Raw genomic sequence first — 26,511 nt, 5'->3', positions numbered from 1 at the left:
GGTGGTGGAGAAGGGAAGCCAGGTCCATGCCAAGCGAAGCTGGGGGCTGCTCAATCAGCCCTATCAGTGCTCCATCAGTGTCGCCACTCCAGCCAAATCCAGGAAAAACAAGGAGTCAAAGATTCAGGTCAATAAGCTTATAGGCGATTTGCACAAACAGCTCCTCCAGCAAGGAAAAAACAAAGTCATATTGGCTTTTTTCTTTCACTCCTTCTCTTTGAACTCCCTGATCCAAACACACCCTGGAAATGTCAATGCTATATGCAAGAATTTAAGGAGCTGAGCTTCTTAATCCCGTTAAGAAAAAAAAAAGGAAGAACTTTGTAAATATCCCCTTCCTTATTCAGCTCAAAGAGGTTACAGCACACCTGCCTTCTGCGGATTCTGGTTCCTTCCCCAGCACCTGAGAAGGCAGTAATGCTTCAGAAAAGGGAGGGCCAAGCACAGAAAGAACTCAGCTGAGTGAGAGATAGAAATAGACGTCTTTATTTACTGAGGAGAAAAAAATTCAGACAAATAAAGAAACTAAAAGACATAGTAACATGAATATTTCAGTTGACTAGCTCCTGAAAAGCAAGCAGAAATACTACATGTTTGAGGACAGGTAGAAAAGATGAATGCTAAGAAGCTAGGCTTAGGTTGTTATATAAAGTTCAAGAAAAAGACACAGCTTTCCCACTGTTACTGATTTTTCAACCAAATTACAAAAGCGGATAGAGGAGAGGGGTAGAGGGCAGGGACACCTCCATGGGTTTAGCACACATCTCCTTAAGCATAATAATGAAATCAGTTCCAATTTGTTCAGATTTACTGGCTTCCTACACTTAATTTTCTTATGCAAGGACGTGGGAATCTGTCAAAAAGACTGACCCAACTCTGGGATGGGGAAAGGAGCAAGGTGACACAGGTTGTCCCCAAACACCCACCAAGTGCTACCGTGGAATTTATATTAATGAGCTACAGATGGAGTCTCATCAAGCTCTTGGCTAAAAGGAGGGTTCTGATTGGGTTATTTGTATTTTTGACAGCTTCTCCAACATACACGTCTCAGTTTCCTGCCTCCAGCCTCCTTTTCTACACACCATTCTTCGATAGGCAAATGCAAGTTACCTCCTGTCTGCCTTCTTCTCTAGCGTCCCCATACATCCAATCTCCTTTTACAGTCCTTTCCCAACCCCATCCACAGTGGTGGGGTTCAACACAAGTTCCTGATGAAACAAGCCCCTGCCTCGGGCACCCTGCTGGCCTTTGTTGGCTTTGTCTAACACTACCCTCTCAGGGGTACACAGAGAAGTAGGTTGAAGGAGCCCAGTCTGCCTTACCCATCACTCTTTATAAAGTCAAGTGTGTCCCCAAAGATGTAATGTCACTCCTCCACCTTACCCTGTTTTTCTCTTGTCCTCAACAATGTCCACCACACAAAATAGAGCTCTTTGTTTCGTTAAACTCCTCTTTTTCTTGTCATTTGTTATTGTAGATGCATATTACTCTGCTTTGAGCTCCATTGACTTTATCTGTGGAACTGGGCTGGAAGGTACTGGTAACCTGGTTCGTTTTCTGTTTTTTTGGTTTTTTTTTTTTGTTTTTTTTTTTTTAAATTTAATTTCATAACTACTTTCCCTGCTGACTCCAACACTGAGTAACGTGGGCTCTATTACGCTTTCTTAATGCAGCTTACAATGTCCCATTTGGGAAGTGTGCTTAAAAGATCCTTTCCTGTTCTGAATATTACTTATATCAACATTTGATTGCGTGAGAACGTCCATCATCACCCACCATGTTCTCTTATTGCAGGGATTTTTGCTTTGCTGCCTTTTGTCAGCTCCAATTTCCCTCAGTGTCTCTCAGGTGTCCACACTACTTAACAATTTCTCCGTCATTCTTTATATCTAAATAGTAGGAAAAGAAGTTGGGTTTTCTATCTCCTGATGTCAAGACTGACAGTATTATATTCCCTCTTAGCTTGTTTAGAGACCATAAAATCACAGAACGACTTCTAATAACTCGAAAGTAATTTTCCCAGATCACGGCTATTGACATCTCAGCTGCTCGTAGACACAGGGTTTTTGCAGACACCTTTTCCATAGCTCAGCAACTTACTACATTACAGTGACACCCATCTGACACATCCTGTTCACACATCCTGTGACATACTCCTACAATGTATCCCAAAACATATTTACTTCACTTCAGTCATTAACCAACTTAAATATTCGGATAAGGAATCCCACTTTTACTAATTATTAACACTAGGCTTAGTTTTATACACATGTGAAAGTATGTTCTCGTTTTCTACATTAAACAGAGATAAGAAGGTGAAATAACTCAAGCAAATAATTCAGCACCACAGGAAGTATGTGGCACTTATGGGCCCAGTATAGATGTCTTAGTCATCTGTAAATTCCAGGAAATAATTCTTGCTTGTTTCCTTCCTGTCACAGACGCTGGGAAGGCAAGCAGCCAAGCAATTTAGGACAAAAGAAGATGTTATGACCTGAGCCATCTTGTTACAATTTGTCTAACATTTTAAAATATCAGAAGCCCAAACCAGTTTGAAGGAACCTCTTGTTGTAAACAAGTCTTTCTTGTGAAGATGAAGAACACAGAGCTTATCCAAACCAAGAGGTGGTTCAGGAATCTTGTACAGAATTTTAGGCCTGCCACTCAAACAAGGCGAGCTCTGAGATAAATTCAGGAAATGAGAACTTAGCATATTAAAGAAACATAAAATACATAGGAGACATCTGTGTGCTTTTACCATTACTAGACTGAACTGGGCAATATTGAGTCCCAGGGTTAGAGGAACCTGCAGCTTTAATATTAATGACTTCTTCCAGATGTGCACAAAATCTTGCCCATTAGCTAGAAACTTGATGAAACCAGTGAAATAGAGAAAAATATAAAACAGAGAGTAAAATATCATTCTAACCATAGAAAGTTTCCTACATAGTGTGGGCTATCACAAATGTAGGACCCTTGGCCTAGAATTAGCAGCATTTTCATAGATATTTAAGGAATAAAGCTTTTTCTCTTATTCTTTAAAAAATTACAGAGTTATAATAGCATAGAATGAATTTTATAAAAGAATCCATGAGTAAATATCAGTGAAGATACATACAGTCTCTTTATAAGTCTGCTTCTTATTATTCCATAGGCATGTGTCAATATATCATGCTTGAAGAATTGACATACTCTACTCATATATTTGTGGTATGGAATCGTCAACTAAAAATTGTTTATTAGGTAAATATACCTTATATCTACAAATTTATCTATGAAATCATTAAAATAACTAGATCATGGCTAGATTAGAATCATGAAAATATCTTCAGGCAACGAAACTTCAAGCAATCTCATTCACTTTCTGATGTAGAATGACAAGTTTAGAGTTGTCATAAATGATCAAAATTGTGTACAAAAATTGGTTTTTAGTGAAAATATTATTGTTAAGGATAACATTTCATACCTACTTTTCCAGTCACAACACTTGTTTGCTTAAGCCTTTAACTTCTTCTATAACTTTAATGATTTACCTCTTCCCTCTTCAAATACACAGGGATTACCTTCTATCACTGACACAGTGTGACCTTGTACACAAAGATTAAGTTCTGCTTGTCAAAGAAGAATAATTTCTCTTCCAATTGCATTTAAACAACAGAAAGTAAAGAGAAGGGATAGATGAGAGAGAGATAGAGAGAGAGAGAGAGAGAGAGAGAGAGAGAGAGAGAGAGAGAGAGAGGAAACACTGTGCCCTCTGTACACCAAGAGGGTACAGTATCTATCAGCTTTGTCTTCCTTACATAACTATTTCTACTGACTTTAGAGGGAATTCCCATTTTATTCTCATCATTTATGAGAGTAAAATAATGGAATTGTCTCCTATTATTCAGGCCACAGTAAAACAAAATAGTAACAATGGCATTTATAATGAAAATAGTACATGAAAATATCAGTTCTTGGAGCTGGAGAGATGGCTCAGAGGTTAAGGGCACTGACTGCTCTTCCAGAGGTCCTGAGTTCAATTCTCAGCAACCACATGGTGACTCACAACCATCTGTTATAAGATTGGATGCCCTCTTCTGGTGTGTCTGAAGACAGCTACAGTGCACTCACATAAAATAAATAAAATCTTAAAAAAAAAAATCAGTTCTTACTCCCATGGAAGACTTTTTTAGTTCAAACTGAACATTAAGGGACTGTTTTATAATACTTACATGCCATTTAATGCAATCTCTTTGCTATTACTGGTTATACATTTAAAATATCTTTGGAATTTTCAAGTACTTTTCAAGTAATCATATCCATTAAACAACATTCATAATAATTGTAATTCAATGTTTTCCTGGCCTCCCAAATGCCTGCCATTACATTCTTTGAGTCCTGATTCTTGTTAGTGTAGATGAGTATCATTGTCTCAAAACCACAAATACTGTCCTCAAAAAGCCAATTGCTCTAAGTCTACCTGCCGCCAACAATTACTTAAAGTGTGGCTTTATGAAACTCTTCTATTAAACATAAACCCTCAGTAGAGATCATCCCCAAATTTAAAATGCATATATTTAGCACCATTTAATTAATGCAATTATTAATTGCTTTTTATTATATCAGGCACATAACTAGAAATCTAAGTTTCTGTCTTAACTCTTTAACAATAAAAGTCCAAAGGGAAGAGGGGGCGGTGCCTTTCATCCCTTAGCTTTTCTCTCTTTTATGACACCACAGCCTAAGGTAGATAGATACTTTATAATAAATATAGACATGTAAGTTTATAGAAACAAAGAATAAGATGGTGTTACGTGTAATTTAAAAACAAATATTCCTCAATACCTCAGCAAGTGCTTATATACATTGCGTAAACTACATATTCTTGAGAGACAGACACAGAACCCAGAACATCTCCAAGAAATATTATATTGGCCTGAAATCTGAGCCTAAGGAAACAAGCTTCTGTTCTTTTAATTTTCAAATTTGTCTTGTTGAGAGATAAAAGCATCATGTCACAAGGCCACTGTTGGCTTTCTGGAAGATTCCAGTGAGGTTAGAGCTCTGCTGAACTGAGGAACCAGAACGAGTGGAGTTGCTTTGTTTCTAAAACACCACCAACAGGAGAATGCGAGGTTGGAACTTTCAAATTTTTCTGTAAATCCACGAGACCATCAATATCCATTTAAAGATATTTATTAAATCAGCATTCTTGATTTCAGATTGTGAGTCCAATCAACACACACTCAAGCTCATGTCACCTCTCTGAACTGACTGAAAATGGCATGCTTCCACAAGTCAGTCTCTCTCTCTCTCTCTCTCTCTCTGTGTCTGTCTCTTTCACACACACACACACATACACACACACAGACACACACACACACATACACACACATACACACAGACACACACATACACACACACAGACACACACACACATACACACACATACACACAGACACACACACACAGACACACACACACAGACACACACACATACACACACAGACACACACACACAGACACACACACACATACACACACATACACACACAGACACACACAGACACACACACACAGACACACACACAGGTGGAGACAGACATGCAGTCAGTCAGGCAGTTGGCTGTCTAGGATACATTCAGGCTGAATTAGCACAAGCAGCTGTTCTACACCTAGAAAATCATCCCAACATATATGACATCATGTGACAGCATAGGAGGAATAGACGTTTTACCCCACTTGGGACATCAAGCAAAGTAATGAAAATAGATAATAAAAGTATTATGTAAAACAAAAAACAATTTCAGGAAAAACAGATATGCCAGGTGATATATTAGTGATCAAAGTCAAGGTTAGAAATAAATTGAGTCTTGTATAGGGTACATCTTGGATTATAGTGTGTGTGCGCGCGCGCGCGCGCGCGCGTGTGTGTGTGTGTGTGCGCGCGCGCGCGCGTGCTTGAGTGTGTGTCCGGCAAGTATGTATAGAAGAAAAGATCATGCTAAGAAGTTAGCAATAACCTAACAGCAGTGTTGAAAGTTAAAGTAATCACCCACAGCACTAAGTTTCCGGAAGGACTGACAGTCTTGGGTTGACCGGCTCTCTGCTTCGCTCGGTATTCAGTATTAGAGCTATGCAAACAATTGGAGTTCAGTAACCACTCATTGAACGAAGAAGACATTTGATAAACATCAAATACGTTATAACTAGTTGACCAACCAACAGGGAAATTAACTCAGGGAACTTGCCAATGGGTATTAAAATATATGAATATAAAAATATTATCAAAATGAAATTGTTTGTTACAATGACAAAAAGTGCTTCTTACTTCTTAATCTTCCATATTAAGAGATAATGGCATTATATGTTGGCACTACTCCATCCGAAGGTTAATAAAAATTTATAAAATTATCTACATGTAGCCTTCAAGGATTACCTTTGTTACAAAAGAACTCCACTTCTTCACAGCTCAGATTTTCTGACTCGAAGCCTGTGGGGAAGCTTTCCTCCAATGGAAAGTCTCCTTTCGCGATGACGTCAGCCTCCTCTACGGGACACTCTTCTTCCTCATCTTCGATGGCATCTTCCAGCGGCCCTTGAAAAAGAATCAGGGACACTGTACCGAACACATTCTAGGAAGGTAATGAAATAAAAATCCTTTAAGCGGAGTAGTTTTGATCACCGAGGTGAGGAAAGAGAATTACAGGAAGTCATCCCAAGAATACTCACACAGGCTAACGCCATGGAAGAAACAGTGGGTAAGGTTATATGGAAAGTGAACACGCTTAATATATAACAAGCAGTTGTATGGAAACTTACAAAATAAGTAAATTTTATAATGTTCGAAAAGGAAAGAAAGACTACATCTGTTGAGATGGCAAAGGAAGCCAGTGCCAGAGGAGATTACATGCAAAGTAAATTCAGTCTCCATTCCCCGCTCCCCGAGTACTGAGCCCTACACACACACACACACACACACACACACACACACACACACACACACACACACACACACACACACAGAGTCTCTGTCTTGAGCGAACCTTAGCACGTTTTGCTCGTCTGTTAGAATGAACAGTCTGGTAAAGAGCACACGTCTCTCTTACACTGCTGAACAATTTTACCTGCGATTTTAATAAAGATTTACAGTAATTGAATGTATTTTAATTGAAACGAGATTTTAATAAAGTCTATACTTTTAAAAATCCATCTTAAGAGTGGATTTCAAGAAAAGATTTCATTATACGTGTTTGAGGCTTGAAGAAAAATTACATATTTCTCTCCCTGATGAAAGCATAACCCTATTCACAATTAATTGAATTTTTTTCTGAAATGAAAAGTAGTTTTCTAATGAAAAAATGTAATTTGTATTTATGTGATACTTTTTCAGCAATAAAAATACACCTTCCTTGGAGAGAATGAGAGTGAGGTACACGACATTAACGGACCTATTTTACTGAAAGGAAATGGGGCGGGCGGGCGAGGGGCTGCAGTTGTTCAGAGACTCTGAAACGATGACAGGGATCTCCATGTTGTTAAAGAATAAATGTAGCTAACTCGCTTCACTAAGTCGAAGCCTGCATTTTCTCCTAAAGACATAATGTGGCATTTTTATCTGTAGAACACAATTATGGTAATCTGCACTAATTGTCAGTCTGTCACTGGTCTTGACAGGGAAAATACTTCTAGGATTAAGTTTTTACTCTTTTCTCTGTCTTTGTCTCTGTCTCTCTGTCTGTCTCTGTCTCTCTGTCTCTCTACACCTTTCTCTCTCTTTCTCTCTCTCTCTCTGGGTGTGTGTGTGTGTCTTTATGTGTGTCTCCTTTCTCTCACTCAATCTCTGTTTTTACAAATATAATATCAAGCTTTTACGTCAAAGGAGAAATATTATAAATGCTTTAAAATGCTTCGATATTATTATTTCATATCCAACATACCTATACCCAGTAGGCCAACATACCTATATCCAGTGGTGTGTGTAGGATTGTCACCCAAGTGAATGTCCTCAGGACTGAACTGGCGCACAACATTTATATGGATAGAATTCGTTACATGCTTTTAAATTAAGGGACATCCAAGCCAAACTTTTCCTTTACAACTTATTTTCCCTTAATTCAAAACAAGAAATGTTCACTTTAAATACTGTGGTAACTGTAACACTTCTTACAGTTAAATTTAAGAATCAAAAAATAGATAAATTCATGGATCTCATGTTAGTTTTATTCTGTCATTAATAATTTCAAGTTTACCACCGATATCTTCCTATAGTTATGTCAAATAATGAAATGGGCACACCATCTATAACCAACAGCAAGATATCACTATCCTGCTGACATATAGGTACTTTGAACATACATTAAGACACTTATTAATGACTTATCTAGCGAAGACGCTAATGATGACCTTTCTTTCTTTGTATTTGTCTAAAATATTTGATTTAATGTTTTGTAAAAAGGAAACCTAAAATAAATTTCATTTTCCTTTGATGGGGGTGTACCAACGTGCTTCCTGGAGTCTGGGATGTTAGGTATGAGAGTTTTCACTGCTGAATCCGTTTTACAGTCTGGAAAGTAAGGCTAAGCAAATCAGCTAGCAGAACAAGGTGAGACCACTGAGTGAAGCTGCTGCTTTGTAAAGTGCAGTATTTTGAACATCTTTTTTTTCTTCAAACATCATGCCTTACTGTGCAAATTAGTGTATGCTAGTTATACACATTTCCTTCCAGACACAAACGTGTAAAATACAAGTAGCAAATAAAGACCAAAGTGTTAGCCAGTTGTTACTCCGTATTCCCTAATTATTTTTTCATAGGCATATAACACGTTAACTTCAGAGCATGTGTCTTGAGCTTTTGACTAAAAGTCAACCGAAGTATCTGTTCCCCCTCACGTAAAATCAGGATAATATCTTTGTAGATGGCAAAATAAAGCATCTGGTTGTCCATACTTTATGCAATTCGTGTGGGATCAATTTGTGAAATAACTGGTTTAATATACATTGCAAAAGAAATGACATTATTTAATACTTTGGAGGTCAGATTCTTCTTTGAAAATATATACCCATAATTTTGCTTACAAAAATAAATTCCAAGCATGTAATAAATATGTGAATAGTTCATGCACACGGTATGAAAATCATAAAATCTCTCACACCTAGAGAACATGCTTGCATATGTATTATAAAAATAAAATTAACTATATATGCATTCTTTTTAAAAATTGAATCAGAAATAATGAAATTTTTGCAAGATCTTTTATGAAAGATAATGTTGCTGAATAGTTAAGAAGGAATAGTAAGTTGGCTCCAGTTCTATATTAAATTCGATAGTTGTATTAGAATATCGCTCATGCTACCATTTGGAAGGTAAGTAACACTGAAACACAGATTGTGCTCAGTAAACCTCACACCAAACTAATGTACTACTAATCTTAAATAGGCTCACAGTTTTGAAATGAACATTTCATTTTTATTTCTCAGTTTATGAAAAAGTTATCACTGATAGGTTTATTGCATATCCAAAGATTGAAAAGCACATTTAAGTGTTGTTTTGTGAGTCCAAGAATGTAAAGGAGCATTTGTGTTCACACAAAGCCTAAGTGTAAAGCTCAAGCGTGTTTTAGCTCATTTGTTCCAAAGGCATGGAAATCCGTTGTCAATATTTAAAATAAGGTATAAGATGATGATTAAATGGTCAGCTTGCATTCTTCCCAAAGTATGTGTCAGCTTTGCATAATTTACTATATTTTCAAACGTGAAATTACTAGCCACTTCTTTGACAACATCAAGTCAGATGGCAAGACAGAGGTTTTTCTTGAAATGTTTAGTATTTCTGGCTTAAGATGGGATCTCTTTCCTCTCCCTACTGCCTCGGTGGCCACAAACTAGCATGTTAAAGGAGTAAGAGACACTTGAAGCTCAAGTGTAATTAATAGCACCAGGGAAGGAAGGAGGAAGAGAGGGACCTCCTGGGTACGGATTAGTGGGCACAGAGTCCACTTCAGGAAAATCACCACATGTAATTTGACACAAATAATATCTCCCCAGAAAAGGCTCACAACCAAGGTCCATGTGCCCTCATGGAGAAAATTGCTTCTGATTGAGGCCACTTGGCAGGCAAGTGTGAGGAAATCTGAATTTCAGCTCTCCAGTTGTGTCTGATTTATAGATATTCAAACACTCTTGCCACAATTAATAGTCTTGGTGTTCGTAAACATCAGCAATGATCACATTTTTAAATGCTAACATCTTAGAGCTCTGTATCCAAAGACTATGGCTCTCACAGTACTAAAGGCACAGTCCACAGTGCAACTCATTGTCTCTGAGCAGAAATGAGTGGACCTTGGTGGAGGGTATTTGATCCGCTGTTAGCAGAGACACAACTGCATGCTCGGGCACATTTGAATTGGCCATAGCTACCTTTGTGTTCTAGGAACGAGACTGACAGAAGGAAAGGTGAAGTAAATCCACAGCACCCAGCGGTACTGATCAGCAGCCCTGTGAGTTGCTTGTGTGAAGCCCAGACTTCTGTGTGGAATGATTGAATGGCCTAAGTGGACACACACAGTGGTAAAGTCACTCTGCCCTATACAGGGGCGTGACCATCGTCCTCGAGTGGAATGAAAATGGTGAACTGTTCTTGTATGGCTGTGAAGCAGTTAGGGGAGAGTTAATCTTCTCGATGAAGGAATTTTTGAGAAACTGTTGCCAAAATTTCAGGGGGCTAATGAAATCCCCAAGTATGTCTGTGGTAACTGAATTAAGAGGAAGGAGTAGACACAGAAAATTTGAAGGTAATATACAAGGACATGCAAAAATACAGAAAGAAGATTAGAATTTGCAGCAGCATGAGGCATCGTAAGAAAGCAGTGACCAATGCAATACCTTCAAAACCAAACACACTTGTCTTTCAACACACATTGTTTTGCTGTATAACTTCAGCCTTGGCAGCCTACCATAAACAACGCAACCCTCGTCTAAAGGCCAGAAAAGTCTCCATTTAGATAATGTTTCAGAATAAGGGCACCCACAAAATGAATTTATTTCTGCAGAAATTAACACACAGTACCGCAAATGGAGACAAAAAAGAAATGACAATTTCCATGGCTTAAATGCAATATCCCCTGTAGGAAATCTTTCCCCTTAAGCACTCATTGGCCTTAGTTCATCATATCTTAGCTTGGCTTGCATTTGCATGCATTGCGATTAAAACAAGACGCTGTCAAAGGGGAACTACGGAGAACATTCGATCTCTCACACGCATTAATATTCTAAGCATTCTATAGGCTGCACAAGGCTAGCCACCTAGCAAAATGAGATTGTTTCAGAGTAGTGGGCAGCCTTGATTTCAGCTGACAGGTAGGGGAAAGTCACATTAAAATATTATCACTCCCAATAATTACAATAATCCATCACAGTGTGCTCAGAAATTCTGTTCGTTAGGTTTTTCTCTGAAAACCACAAATACTTCTAGACCTTTTAATTCCAATTTTTAAAATGCAGGGTGCTTTTCACTCTATTAGTATAAGGCAGTATTATTAATGTTAAAAATTTAAAACGTCACCACAAACTTTGTCACTTTGTGCACACAGAGCAAGGCATCCACACAAACGGATTACATATTTCAGAATGATAACAAATTAAAGAATTTGAAAATAGTGAGACTTTGTCCAAATTGCTAACTTCTGTGTTATGCCTCCTATAAAGGTCCTTTGGAACAGATGTATTCAGACAAAGGAGTAAGAAGATGCACAAATATGCATGCAGGAGCACTCATGCACACACACACAAGCACACACACACACACACACATGAGGGGGAGAGACAGAGAGAGAGAGAGAGAGAGAGAGAGAGAGAGAGAGAGAGAGAGAGAGAGAGAGAGAGAGGTCAATAGGGGCCTCCAAAAAATCATACTGAAGACAAAATACAACCTGCTTGAATTACCACATTACAACTGAACTACATTTGCCCAGCGGTAGTATCATTAAAGTTATAAACATATAAAAGTGAAAGGAACAAATTCGGAATCACATTTATAATGTAATATACAATATGTTAAACCTCCACACTCCCATTAATATGTGAAAGTTAAAATGCAACTTTTCATTTTAAACTAATTTACATTTTTCTGTATGTGATGAAATGAACCAGTGGATTCCTATTAGATATCTTGGTTTCTAACTACCTGTATCTTACCTTCAACTTCTTCACTCATTTCAAGCTATTCTTTATACCATACAAAATATAAAGCCCTTTATATAAGTTATATTATATATACATATATAGATATATACATATGTTTTTAAAGCAGATATTTTCCTTATTTAATGAGGGATGTATTTCTGTGGCTCTCTGCAGCTCACCTCAGAGTTTTCAGCTGTTACATTCAGACATCCATATGAATCATCATTATCCTGTGGGCACATTGCAAAATGCCTCATACTCAGTTCCTATTACATTTGTCTCATGCATATCCCACAGAGTCATTTAATGAGAAGGGACAGGAAAGAGGAATGCTCTTTGGACAGTGCAGATCCATACTAGCTCACGTAATTGAGCTTAACAGCAAGAATAAAACCTTATTTCTGCAGTCTAAAAAAAAATAGTACTTTGGGAAAAGACGCTGTATCTGCAGTCACACACATCCAACAATGGTGGCATCAGGGGATCTGGTAGAAAAGAAACAGTTTTATTAATTTTTCTTCTTATCTACCAGAAGAATGTTGATTTTTTCCCATTTACGTTTGTTGCCTGCAGGTAGCAGACCAGAGAATCATATAGTTGAAATTCTTCTTTTTCATTAATTTCTTGCCATGTGTTATTTCTTATATATAATTGATTTGGGGCTTTGCTCATAGCTGTACATGGGGATTTTTTTTCTTTCTAAATATATCTGTACCAACTGCTGTCTTTCAATCAAAAAGTTTCAGGAAATTACCTGAGTTTTGTTAAGTTTGTTAAAAATGAGATCTTTGGATATTTAAATTGAATTTTGAAATGTTAATGCAAAAAGACTTTAGAGAATTTCTGATGGAAATTTCCCTTTGACCATACAGCACTCGGAAATGAAGGAGGAGAGGGTCAAGTTTTATTTAAATTGTTTCTCTGAGGGAAAGTGTTCTTTTTATCTTAAATAAACAGAATAAATTTTGCTATAATATCTGTACCCATTTTTATAGAAGATGCTATTAACAATTTGATATCTCAACTCGAAAACAACTCAACTGTTACATGTTTGTTTTTTCCTGAAATGCCTGGTTTGGAACATTCAAACATTCAGTTACTAACTGAATAATAGTATCAAAATATATTTTTTAGAATATACCCAAACTTTGCACATCACATTGATCTTATCTGGCAAATTCAGTACTGATATTGAAGAAGAAATAAGGTCACAGAAGAAATAGAGACAACATGTAAACTGGAGTCCTTAATGACTAAATAACTCCAGGAAAGTAACTCAGGGATCTCGGAAATTCACTTCATTAGCAAAAACCTGTGCACTGACCCAGCAAGTTAGTGACAGGAGCAGCATTGAAATTCAAATATTTTTTTTTAATCGGTCTTAGTCCAGAATCCCATAGAGCGATTCCCAACATGCTAAAGATGGTAAGTCTTATCTTGAAAATATGGCAGTATGATTTTACCAAATCAGTCCTCTCCCTTTTATGCAGAAGCTACATTTCAAGATCGACATCGTTGGATTCCTAAGTATCAATCCTCAAATACATACATGCATGCATACATACATACATATATACATACCATATCTATGTAGTTTATCCTAACATACACATCCATGTTAAAGATTACATAATTCATTTTGTAAACACTATAACTAAATTTATAAAGCCTGCATAAGACATTAATGACAATATATGAGCCTGATGTCTGAAATGTTGTTATTTCAATACTTAGAAAGTAGATTGGGACTTCAAGGTCAGTCTGGTCTATTAAACAAGATCTCATTTCAAAAAAGATAACTTAACTATAAAATAGGATAATTATAATAACATACTATAACAGAGTTGCTTGGTTTGGCGGGATTTGGTGATTTTGGTTTTTACTTTCTGTTTGTTTTGCTTTGTGTGGCAAGTATGTTGGTGTGTGTGTGTGTGTGTGCGCGTGTGTGTGCTGTATTTGTGTGTGTGGTATGTGTCTGGCGTGTCTGTGCACTTGTATGTGATATGTCCAGGTGTGTTTGTGTGTATATGGTATTCTTTTCTTAGGTGTGTGTGTGTGTGTGTGTTATATTTGTTGGGTAAATAATGTATGTGTATTTGTGATGTGTATGATGTACATGTATTTGTGGTGTGTGATATGGTATGTACAGGGGTGTGCATATGTATATATTTTTGTGTTTATGTGTATGCATTTGCGGTGTATATGTTTGTGTGTTCTATATATTGGTGTCTTTGTGTGCATATGGTATGTTTAGGGGGGTGTGTGTGTGTGTGTGAAAACCTGTGTATGTAAGTGTGCATTTTGAGGGATGAAGCCAAGGGTCTCCAGCATGCTTGGCAGGTGTTCTACCTCTGAGCTGCATCCCATCCCTGGAGTTTTCATATAATGTTTTACAGCCCCAGGATGGTAATGAGGCCTTTTCTTCATGAGATTATCAGGCACTTACTCACACATGCTTTATTCATTTCACCAGTACATATCCAGGGTACCAAAAATGGAAGAGGTATATTCTGTACTGAGATCACGGCAAGGTGCACAACGAAAGGACCCTACCCTAAAGGAAGAGAATAACCTTGACTCAGAAGACAAACTTATGAACGCAAGGCATGAGACTGAATGGAACAGAACAAACCCCTCCAATTTAGTGTGAATGGAAAAGCAGAAAGAGGTTCTTGTATAGCACACTGAATTATGTGCGTTTAAGCATTTTCTTATCTTCTCTGTTATAATTCTACCCTAGTCACATTTGCAGCTGGAAGCAGCATGTTTGGAACTTTGCATTGAGTCTGAATGCCTTAAATGCCCATTCAACTAATGATTTCTCAGTTGAATTTAATTGTAATACAATTGAAAATCAAATTGTAAAGTGATAGCACTGGAGATGTAGGAAATGAGTATAAATGCCTTGCATTAGACTTCGAACAGAGGGCTCAAACGTGCACGGATCTAAGCGCATCATAGTATTATCATCATTAGCAGTACTATTATTATTATTATTATCATCATCATCATCATCATCATCATCATCATCATTAAAGTTGGACCCAATCATTCCACTGGACAGGATGCAACCCATTGTTCTTTCCTCTTCACTTCTCTCTCAACCTGACAGGACCTCTCTGGAGTGCGTGAACTCAGGAACCATAGAATAGTTTTCTAAAAGTAGCAAATGCTTCCATGGAACTTCAGGAGTTACCCATAACATGGAATCCACTGCACTCAACTTTTAACATTATTTACTGGTTGTAAGATGAAAGAATTGAGCATTCCCACAAAACCCTTTGTACCTACGTGTCGGAAAAATATTTACACGTGGATTAATCAAAATTCGTAATTTTACATACCTCTTGAAGAAAGCATATACATATTTTCATTAAAAATTTCAAGTCAGCATCAACATAAATCTATACTTTTGTAACAAGCAAAATATTGTAACACACACACACACACACACACACACACACACCAGTAGATGATACCCTGCATGGTTATACCACAAAGCTAAATCAGTAAAAATAAAAGCAGAAATGAATTTTAAAATTTATTTTGTAACTAAAGACCATGCAGATATAGAGGCTTTAACGCCAGATTAGCATTACATCCTCACTCTTAGTAGAATAAATCAATTAAATTGCACAGGTTGATATTCTTTTTAGTATATATGACAAAAATATGTGTATAAAGGAACTGTAAGAAAGGGACATTGGTGGCCAAGTTCATTAAAGACTTCATTTTGGCAACATGAACTAAGGATGGCCTTTCAAAAGATCTGCTCAAGATCACACTATCCAGAGTGAGTGAGGTTTTCTTAATGTGTTTAGAAATATGTATGTGAGTGTGTGAGTGTGTGTGTGTGTGTGTGTGTGTGTGTGTGTGTGTGTGTGTGTGTAACAGTAACTATAGAAAAGGAAGGAGGCCTTAAAAATTTGAGAGATAGAAAAGGGGTTCAGGAGAGGGATTGGTGTAAAGAAAGGGAAGGGAGAATTGTAATTTCAAAAAATATATACAAAAGATAGGTCATATATACCTTTAATTTTGAGAAGCAATGTGGGTATGTTTAGAACATAAAAGAAAACAGCCAGAGAAGAAAAAAAATCAATGCAAATATTTGCATCAGGAATATAGTATATGGTCAACATATAACTTGTTTTTCTTAATTTCTGTTTTGCTTCTTGATTAATAAAATTTGAATCGAGCTCGCTTCTCATCTTTTAATAACACCTCTTCTGACTGTGTCCTGTTCAAGCAATTCTTTACCTGTGTAATTAGCTACTAATTGAACCTTCTGGTGAAGTTAATAAATTATTAATATATGCAGAAACGATGCCTGAGTTTTGGCTGAATACTTGTTTGACAGGCAAACCTTGGCTCTCCAAGTGAGACAGGCACACTGGCAGGATTCGCATCACCTAGAAATTTGCAACAGATTCAAACTGATTGTCACATTCTCCCCTCATCTCCTGATTCCAGAACCTTCCAGAGTCATGGCCATAAATCTTTTAGCAAACCGTATGGTAAACCTGGTAACTGCTCAAATTTGAGAACTGTGGCTGAACACAAAGACCAGTCAGGAGTTATTGTGTAACAGTCCAAATCATATTATTAACGTCATTTGAAATAAATAATAGAATAACTTCGCGTGATGCAGGCTCCAGCCTCGGCTAGACACTCTTACCATCGTAGCTGAGGCTCTCTCTTCAGACCTCCCTCCCCCTGGGCTTCTAAGGGTTGTGTATGCAGTGAATGGCCAGAGAAGGTTTACTTTCTTAGTGGTAGTGAATCATTCTCTCAGTGGATTCAGAGCCCAGAAAATAGCATCCTTTCAATTAAATCTGTGATGGCATGGGATAGTCTGTAGTCACTTCGGGCTAACCTCTTTTTGCTATTTCTCCCTCAGCTTCAGGAATATGGACAAAGGACAGAGCCATTTTAAAGGAGAACCTTGTACCACTTTCCAACCAACTTTCTTTATATGTATGGCTTTGAAAAGCCCCCTCCACCAAAACAAACAAAATGACAAAAAACAAAAAACAAAAACAAAAACAAAAACAAAAAGAAATGAACAGACAAACAAAAGCACAAAAACAAAACAAAGTAAAGTGACATCAAAACAAACCATACACCAAGGAAAAGCCTAAGCGCTATCAGCATCTCAGAACTTTAAACTACAGCCTGTTGCTTGAGTCTCTCGTAGAATAAGAGCTTCTTAGTGCTAACACCTTCTCATTCTCCTCTTTTGGGGACCTAGCATTGCAGAAGATATGAGGCATCTGTCACCCTGACAGGCAGAGCTGTTCAGCCAATAAAAGAAGACCTGGGCAGTAAGAAGTCTGGCCAGATTGCACCCACTTCCTCCTGCTCATCATCCATCACTGTGAGCTCTTATCAGAGTCAGGCCTCGGCACAAACCAAGGTAGGTCGGTGGGATTTTAGAACGCAGCACCAGGGCCAGCTTGCACTGTAGACCCACAGATGAAGCCCACCAAGCTGCGCGTTGCTGCACTACCCCCTTGGACCAAATATTCAAGGTAAGGCCAAAGACAGAACCAGGTTCCATTTCTCACGAATAAGGTGGCTTCCCAAGCCTGGAATGCTGCCAATTGGCACTGTTTGGTTTGCATTTGACACTGAAAATGATGATTGATACCCTCTCTAAACCTGCACAGTCATGCACATAGGGCTAGGGGAAAAAAATCCCTCATGCAGAACAAAACATTGCTGTGGATGCCATGTACTGGCTAGAATATATTTCTATGTACTTCGCCACTTTCACAAGGTTAAGTATTATTTTTTCGAATTTCCTTCCTGGTACATCTCTTTCACGTTTGGAGCATAGAAATAAAACAATAAAACCTTCACTGTATCTCCATCTGAAAGAGCTTAACAAGATAAACGAGCCTGAATGTAGCTAAAATAAAAATCCACATGTCCAATCAGCTCTCATTGTAACACACCCTGGGACGTGCATCAACAGGACACTTTAGAACAAAGCATTGTGTGCTGTTATTAATGGTTGTAACGGTACTTGGAGTCAGCACGTGAGAACATCTCAAGGGGCCCAGAAAGCACTTGTCCATAAAACCTATCAAGGAACAAGGTTTACTTTATGCCAGCACATTAAAGGGTGTCTGAAGACACCGGGCACTTGAAGAAGCTATAATTTTAAGAGGAGCCTCTGCTCTCTCTCGAGACCTGGAAGAGTAGGCAGAGTACAGGGATAACCAAACCAGCCCACCCACACCATCCAGCAGACACAACCCAGAGGAAGCATCTAAGGACTCTCTTAAAAGAAAAATATCCCTTGTCTTTGCAACAAAGCCTACCCAGAATAAAATCAAGTACCTTTACAGGCAGGAGTTACAGGGTGAGACAAAGGTGGAGAGCTCTCATAAAGGAACTGTCCAGTGATGGCTCCAAGCACCCCATGTTTGTCTCATAAACCCCAATCAGCCTCCACACTTTCTATGGACTTCTAACTGAAGCATTCCTTTAGCGTCATGTATGGAAAGAAAACTGGGCATCTTTCTTTTCAGTTAAATAGAGTCTCATTTCCTCTTTCAGTCTGTAGGCTCAAACTGCGTGCTCACAATGTCTACTGAAGGCAAGGTAAATTGTAAAGTCCCTGTTTCCAGGATTTCATAACATCTACCTGAATACAACTAGGGAAGTTCACATTAGCAGCCATCCAAACTTAACGTCCTTTCTCATTTAAACCAATGATATCACACCACGTCTACCAGGTAAAACATTTCCAGAATATTCCATCTACCAGCCATTAATGCATAGCATACTGGCAACAAGTTCAGAGGACTCTGCAACCCAAGATCATTGAACTCAGATTGTTCTTAACAGGGTTTCTGAGCTTTGGAATAGATTAGCCTGCACATTGAATGAAGAACAGAGAATTAACTTTCCTGTTTTCTAATATAAAAGGGTGCTTCTAACAGAAGTTGTTGTGTTTCCAAGTTGCTTTTGTTTTGCTTCAGCTGCTGGTTTTCATGTTATTTATTTCCACTACCTAGAGCCAGAGCCATGTAAGTTCTACAAAGCAAACACATTGGTCTCCCTTAAGCATTGCTAATCTCTTCCTAGCTGGGATTTTATTTTCCTGTCATTGTTTGAAAAGCCATTACTTCAGCCCTTATTCTTTGAATTCGTATATTTAAAGCATTTTACTCTTGGTCTTTAAAAATATAGGCAAGAAAATCCTAATGCAAATGCAAAATAAATTAGTGGTCCCTACTCACTGTTAGCTACTGACCCCTCTGTAGATGTGAGCTCATGCTTTTTGACTTCGAAAACTATGTTTCCCATCACCCAGCACCATACAATACCTCTCTTATCCAGCATTCCACCATGGAGTCAGTCTAATATTTGATCAACTATCAGTGGAGGATGGCAAAGGTTTGGAGAAGTCTGGCTTCCTCCACATCCTTAGAAACTTCTCATCTGGTACCTAGAGGTGGTTCTCCCCTTATTGACTTTGCCTCCAGATTTACATTGCAGTCTTCTACTAAGGACATTAACTTTAGTGTATATTAAGTTTGTGTTATATAGGTCTGATGTAAGAGTGACCTCTTAAGGTCCATCCCTCAGCTCAAGCAGGTCTATGACAGTCCCCAGGGACAAGTTCTTATTTATGTGTTCCAGGTCATGCTGACACAGACTCCATGACAGGACACAGAGGTCAGTCAGGTGAACCCGTAGGGATGGGGGAGGAAGTTGATTGAGTTGTACAACAGCACATGAGATTAGGCAAGAGAGGCCGTTATCACCTTGTAAACGCACAAGGTCATTTTTTTTCTTCAGATCTTAGTCTTTCTTTCTGGATCATGCTCTGTCCTACTGTAGGAGGTTGGGTATCCATCGATAAAAATATGAACTATTGCTTCTGTACCATCCTTTCTGTGAAGTTTAACTTCTGCTACTAAAGAGACACACCATCTCAGTGTGGCCCTTGATTTTACACACTGAAAATAAGGATTTTCTGGGTTCCATGTGCAAACGTAGTTCAAGGGGATATTGGGTGGGAATTCTTTTCCCCCAGCTCTTTGGAGTACATAAAATTTAGGATATGGAAAGCATTAACTAGGTGGTTTGGGTTTTTTATAATGTGTGGCCAACTAGAATAGGTTAAAGTGGGAGCTGCCAGAGATAGTGGGGTCCTGTATACCAATCTCTCTCAGAGCTGCTGGTGAGGTGAGGATTCTAAGTGTTCTCAAGTCATCTACATAGATTCCATAAATAGCAACTGAGGCTTTTAGAAGCTCTTTTGAAAGACTCGGCATGTAAAAGTGAAGTGAGGTATGATGCATACTTGTGTGCACGCTGAGGGAAGGGATCACAGCATAGAAGAATCACTCAGCCTAACGGTTATATTATGGTTTGTTTCCATTTAGTACAACTCAATGTGATCGGGGTTGCTGTTTCCACAGGAAAAATATCAGCCAGTGAAAATCTAGACACATACAACATTGTAGAAAGACTTAATAAGAAATCTTTTCTATATAGTAACATTTTGTGTATCCAAGATCATTGAGAAATAAGACTTTTTGAATAAATAAGGTGACAGATCACTAACTCAGCCATTAAAACTAAAAAGAGGATTTAGAATTTAGAACAAAGAATTTAAAACAAAGACCTGTTTAGATAATAAACATTCTATAATTGTGTAGCTAATAACATCTAGAGGTACTATTAGGTACAGAGGCAAACATCAGTAACCCCAGCATTCTTGAGAAAAAACAGACGCATGCAGATTCAAGGCCAGCCCTGTTACATACGGAGACCCTGATTTAACAAAACAAACTCTGTTTCCAGCAGTTCAGAAGTATACTTCTGGAACTGTTTGAGGGAGCAATGACACGAGTCCACTCCTTTGAAATGCCTATCGACTCACTGAAGCAACAAGACTGCACTGAGAACACAGAGGAGACTTCTCCAGTCTGGCAGGAGCCCGCTCACGTTCGGTGGATGTAATCACCAGGATCTCTGAGGCAGACTGCCTTAGTTTCTGCTGTTTGAGGTGGAATCTTGGCCCTCAGCCAAATCTGCATTTTAGTAATAATTACGAAAGTTCCTTAAAAATGAATGGCATTCTCTAGATGGCAATTTTGGTCTCTGCAAAGTTAGGGAGATCATCAGCTTTTCCTTATTTAGTTTTTTTTTTTTCCGGAGCTGGGGATCGAACCCAGGCCTTGGGCCTGCTAGGCAAGTGCTCTACCGCTGAGCTAAATCCCCAACCCTCGTCAGCTTTTCCTAAGGACGAGTCAGTAAGCACTGTGTAACCCAGGAGCATCCTAGACGACTGACCCCGTAGTCCCACATCCTTTCTGTTTCTGTCTCAGATAAGAAGGACCAGGATACGAGAATTCAGGAAGAAATGATGCAGACCCTGAAGTCTGAGAACGCTCTGCTTTAGAACTGACAATGATCTATGACATTTCAGTATCTTAAATGTACATATACATATTCTGTATGTATATGTTAAATATATTATCATATGTTAATGTTAAATATATATTTATATAGTATATACATAAATTGACACAGTATATATATATGTATATATATGATAAATACATATTACACTATATTTAGATATGTATACACACATGTATAGTGTGTAGCTACCTAGTAGCTTAGAGTTTGGAAATAAAAGGGAAAGTTAGAGCACAGTACAAACAATGTTCCTACCCTTCTCTCTTCAAAATACTTATTCTATAAAAACACTTTTTTTAAAAAAGTCAGATTTTTAATTTTAAGAAAAATTTAAAAGATATATTTTCAAATAAGCCAAAATGTTATAAGAAAAAGAAATGATGAAAATTAAAATAAGCAAGAAAAATTATGACAATGAACATCATTTTATCATAGAGAGAAAGTTGATGATGCAGAAAATTTGAATTAATGTGGTTGATGACACACTGTGGGAAATAACTTGAAATGCAGAAAATAGCAAAGACATTAAAGGTGAGAAGGGAAGAGTTGGGGACAACACTGGAACAGCTACAAGCTATAAAAAGTAGGTAAACTCAATTGTAAGTAAACTAAGGCATGAGCAGTTAGATATGTATAGCAAAAATATATAACGGACATTTATCTCTATCTCTATATCCCTTATATTTAAGATGAAAGAAAACAAACAAAATCAGTTCTAAGTTTATTTATTTATTTTTTTATTTTCAAACCGTGCAAGTATAGCATTATCTTTGTACCATTAAGTCCATCTTTCTTCTTCTAAAACTACACACGTATAAGACTACAAAGAAAACAAAAACAAAAAACCCTGAAACCTTAGAGAAAGGGAGACTGGCCTGGGAAGAGAGAAAGGAGAAGAGACTTAGGCTTATGGTACACTTGTAATACTAGCATTCCCTCTGTGGGGAGGTAAAAAAAAAAGAAAATCCTTGGGCTTCGCTGGTCAATGAGCCTAGTCTACTAATGTGAGCTCAGGGAAAAGAAGAGATCTCATCCAATAAAGTGCATGTTTCTCAAGAAATAGCACCTAAGCTGTCCTTTGATCTCCACGCTCATACATCCACCCGCATGGGTATTCTCACACATGCACGCAAAACAAAATATAAAAGGCAAAATTGATGTTGAAACTTTGAAAAACAAACGAGAATAGTGCGTTTTGAAGATCAATAATGAAAGTTTAAAATTGAAATGAAAACAAAAGTTAATCTTTCATTAGATAAATATTTAAAATAATGTAGCTGTTTCCAACTGGGTAAGAATTCATCACTTGACCAAGAAGAAGGAAAATGAAATATAAGAAGGCAAATAATATTAGTGTCAAATAATACCTTTACATAAAGAATATGCAAACAAAAACTTTGTATCTTGATACAAACAATCAGTTACAATACTATCGACTATGCTAACAAACTATTATCACAAGGATCAATGGGAAAAGAAATAAAGAAAACCTTGATCTCTGTATGCAACATCCACTCCCGCTGAGCCACATGGGCTCTATAGTTCTGTTTCTTATAAATAAGTTCTTACAGGAATTCATGAAATATTTATAAACACTGACCACATATTAGCAATTACGAACCTCAGGGGTCCTTAAAGAGAAATTTTAACAACGATGTTTTAATTAAAAATGATATACAATTTTAAATAACAATTCTTTTCTTACTGAACACTTTCTGGTTTTGGCAGTTTGGGGTTTAAATTTTAGCTTTGTCCGGTCTTCTGACTTCACACCACTTAGGAGAGGGGGAGATAGCTGAGCAGGGAGGACTTCGGGCTGAGAGGTCATCCCAGGCACGAAGCCCTCCACTCAGAACAGCAGATCTGGAGTCCCATGAAAACTACAGATTTGGGGAGATAGAAAAGCTGATATTTTGAACTGTTAATAACTTTGGGCACTTGACAAAGAAAACAGTGAAACAACAACAACAACCAAATACTGTGTTCAGAGAAAAGGAGTAAACACAGATTTTCCCCCCAAGGTACACACATACCTATGATTTATTTAATTACATTTGTATCAATGGTCATTTATGAATATTTTATTTCCATACATCTTAAAACTTCTCTACAGAAAATTTATTTATATTTTTTCCCAAACATTACATTCTGACCTCAGTTTTACCCTCCCTTCAATCCTCCCAGATCCACTTGCCTTCAAAAAAAGGAGCTCCCCACCCCTACCAGATATTTCAAGCAAACACAGCATAACAAGTTACAATGAAATTCGGTATTTATGGTCATATCATGGCTGGAGCAGGCAACCCAGTAGTAGAAAAAGGGTCCCAAGTACAAGACAAAAAGTCAAAGACAACCTTGCTGACACTGAGGGGCCCCACAAAACCACCAAACTACACACCCAGAGCGTATAAGCAGAGGACGCAGCACAATCCCACATGGGGCCATGTAAATTGAAGGCTTTATTAAAACCATAAAGGAAGAAGATGCAAAACTCTTAAGGAAATAAGCTTGAAATAGTACAATTAAATGAAGGTTTCCTTAATGTGACATTATATCTATAAAAATTGGTTATAATGTTAAAATAAAGCTGGTTGAAGGAATTATTAAGAATGTATTAAATGATTGTTAAATCCCTGGTCTAGTGCCTAGGTTTTTGTGATTTCACCAATATTTAATGATTTCAAAAATCAAAACCCTACACACACACACACACACACACACACAGAGCAAGAGAGAGAGAGAGAGAGAGAGAGAGAGAGAGAGAGAGAGAGAGAGAGAGAGAGAGATATTTAAATTTAGAAGACTTAGGTGAGAGCTGGGATGTATGCATAAAACACCTTTTCAGGAGTAGAAATTTAATATGATAAGAATACCAAATAATTCACAAAGTGAGTCTGTCATGTTTTCTGATTTTAAAGATCCTGGCAGAGGTTTTGGGGATCCGGGAAAGGGACTCTCTAGAGTAAAACTGTTAAGCTCTCTGATAGGAAGATGTTCTGAAACTCTGCTGTGTATGACAGGGTGACTAGACCTGTCTGGCTAGCCTGACATTCGAAAAATGCCCAATGAGATGAAAATGAGAATTCTAATTGAATTTAATTTTAATTAAAGTTAAATATCCACTAAAGATTAATGACAACCACGTTGCAGTAAGTCTGCAGCACAGCATCCCAGATTCTCAAGATTATATATATATATATATATACATATATATATATACACATTGTCAAATATGTGATAAGATCACAACAGTGGACACAGCTGGTAGCAGTACAATAGGATAGTAGGCAGTAGAAACTCAACTAACAGTAAAGAAACTTCCTCAGAGGGAAGGATTAATTAACGGCAGAAGTTGAAATAATCACTTAGCCATTTAGGAAGAAAAATCAATTGAGGGTCTTATCTCAAGCATTATTTAAAAAAATAAATTTCAGATTGTCTCTTAAGAATTAACACAAAGGTAACCACGGGAAGCAAAAAATGGGTTTTTAGTCAAGCCCGTGGGTAGGAAGTGATATTTAGAACAACACAGAGCTGTAAATAGACACATAACTACAGAAAAATATAAGTAACAAAAGATCATGAACCTAAATACTTAACATTTCTATACAAAATTTCAAAGACAGAAATAAGGACACAGCATAAGAAGCAGATTTGTTGAACACTGAACCATGTGTAACTGGTTACATTGCTGACGATGTCATTAGGTGTCTCCATTGTAGCTTGTGTGTGCTCTGCAGAAGAAATGAAGGAATGAGGGTTATGCTTGGGGGTGGGGGACAAGAGCAATGGAGCCATTACCAGAACTGTTGTCTATGGCAACAGGGAGATACCCTCAAGGACTAGTTCTTTCTCTCCCACTCACATTAAATCACCCACTAGCTCCTTAAAGCACCTCCTTGTAACAAACCAAACTGACTGTCCACCACCTCTCTGCCTAGTTCAAGGCCCTCTGGTTTTTACCCAGCATGCACACCAGCTTGCTTAATATCCAGTCCTCCGCTCAGCTAAGCTCTAGCTTGTGTACTTTTAATTGATTAATTTTTTCAGCTTTTTGTAAAGCCATAAAAAAGTAAAGAAAATGTTCTCATACAATAAAAAGCATTTAGGAAGAATGAATGACATATTGTAATTGTATTTATTTAAAGATTCGAGAAAGCTGTTTAGTGTTATGCCTTGGCAAATGTTGGCTATTCGTTCACTGTAGCTCTGCTAGTAACATTTTAGTGACCTAATGAGTGTCTTTATTTTATGGCACCCTTTTTTCTCATCTGTAAAATAATAATGACAATAATCTTTTGGGTAGTGGTGTTTTGATTGCTTTTATTTATTTTTTTTGAGATTGCACAGAAAATGGAAAGTAACCATTTTTTCAGATAAAATGTTGTTCTAGTGTGTTTCCCCGTTGCTGTGATAAAAGAGTGAGCCAAGCAACTTAACAGAAGGAAGTGTTCACCTGACTCGAAGTTATGGCCCCTCATCAAGTGAAGACAGTGGTAACTCAAGGTAGGAACCTGGAGGACAGAACTGAAGAGGACAACCCAGGGGAATGCAGCTCTGCTTCTCCCGCTTGCTCAGCTACCATTCTTGGACATCCTACGCTTCCTGCCCAGGGAATGGTTTCACCCACAGTAGGCTAGACTACCTCAACATCATTCAGTAATCAAGAAAATGCCCCAGAGACATGCCCATGGGTAAATCTGATGGAGCCATTCTTCATTAAAATCCCCTCTTCCAGGTACCTCTAGATTTGTGTCAGGGTGACAAGAATTATGTTAGTGGTTCAAGAAGTGTGATGTTCCCATAAAAATAGTTAATAAACAACAGTAAAGAAAGAGGCTATAGTTGATTTATGTATTCTAAATGGGATGCCAGTCATAAAACAATTATTAACTTTATAATATT

The 26,511-nt window shown here is 37.7% G+C and overlaps 1 protein-coding gene across 2 annotated transcripts in view; it reads right to left on the bottom strand.

The window, feature by feature from the left end:
• Zfpm2 (zinc finger protein, multitype 2) overlaps positions 1-26,511 on the bottom strand; it is a 431,825-nt gene that overhangs the window by 327,782 nt on the left and 77,532 nt on the right. Inside the window, 1 exon segment of one of the 2 annotated variants that reach the window (NM_001130501.2) lies at positions 6,422-6,580. Coding sequence (NP_001123973.1) covers positions 6,422-6,580 — 159 coding nt within the window. 2 annotated transcript variants of the gene reach the window in all.

Source organism: Rattus norvegicus, chromosome 7 (assembly GCF_021556685.1).
Source record: "Rattus norvegicus strain SHRSP/BbbUtx chromosome 7, alternate assembly SHRSP_T2T, whole genome shotgun sequence".
Classification (NCBI taxonomy): Eukaryota; Metazoa; Chordata; class Mammalia; order Rodentia; family Muridae; genus Rattus; species Rattus norvegicus.
The sequence above is the reverse complement of the archived record's forward strand: the minus strand, read 5'-3'. Positions and strand labels throughout refer to the sequence as shown.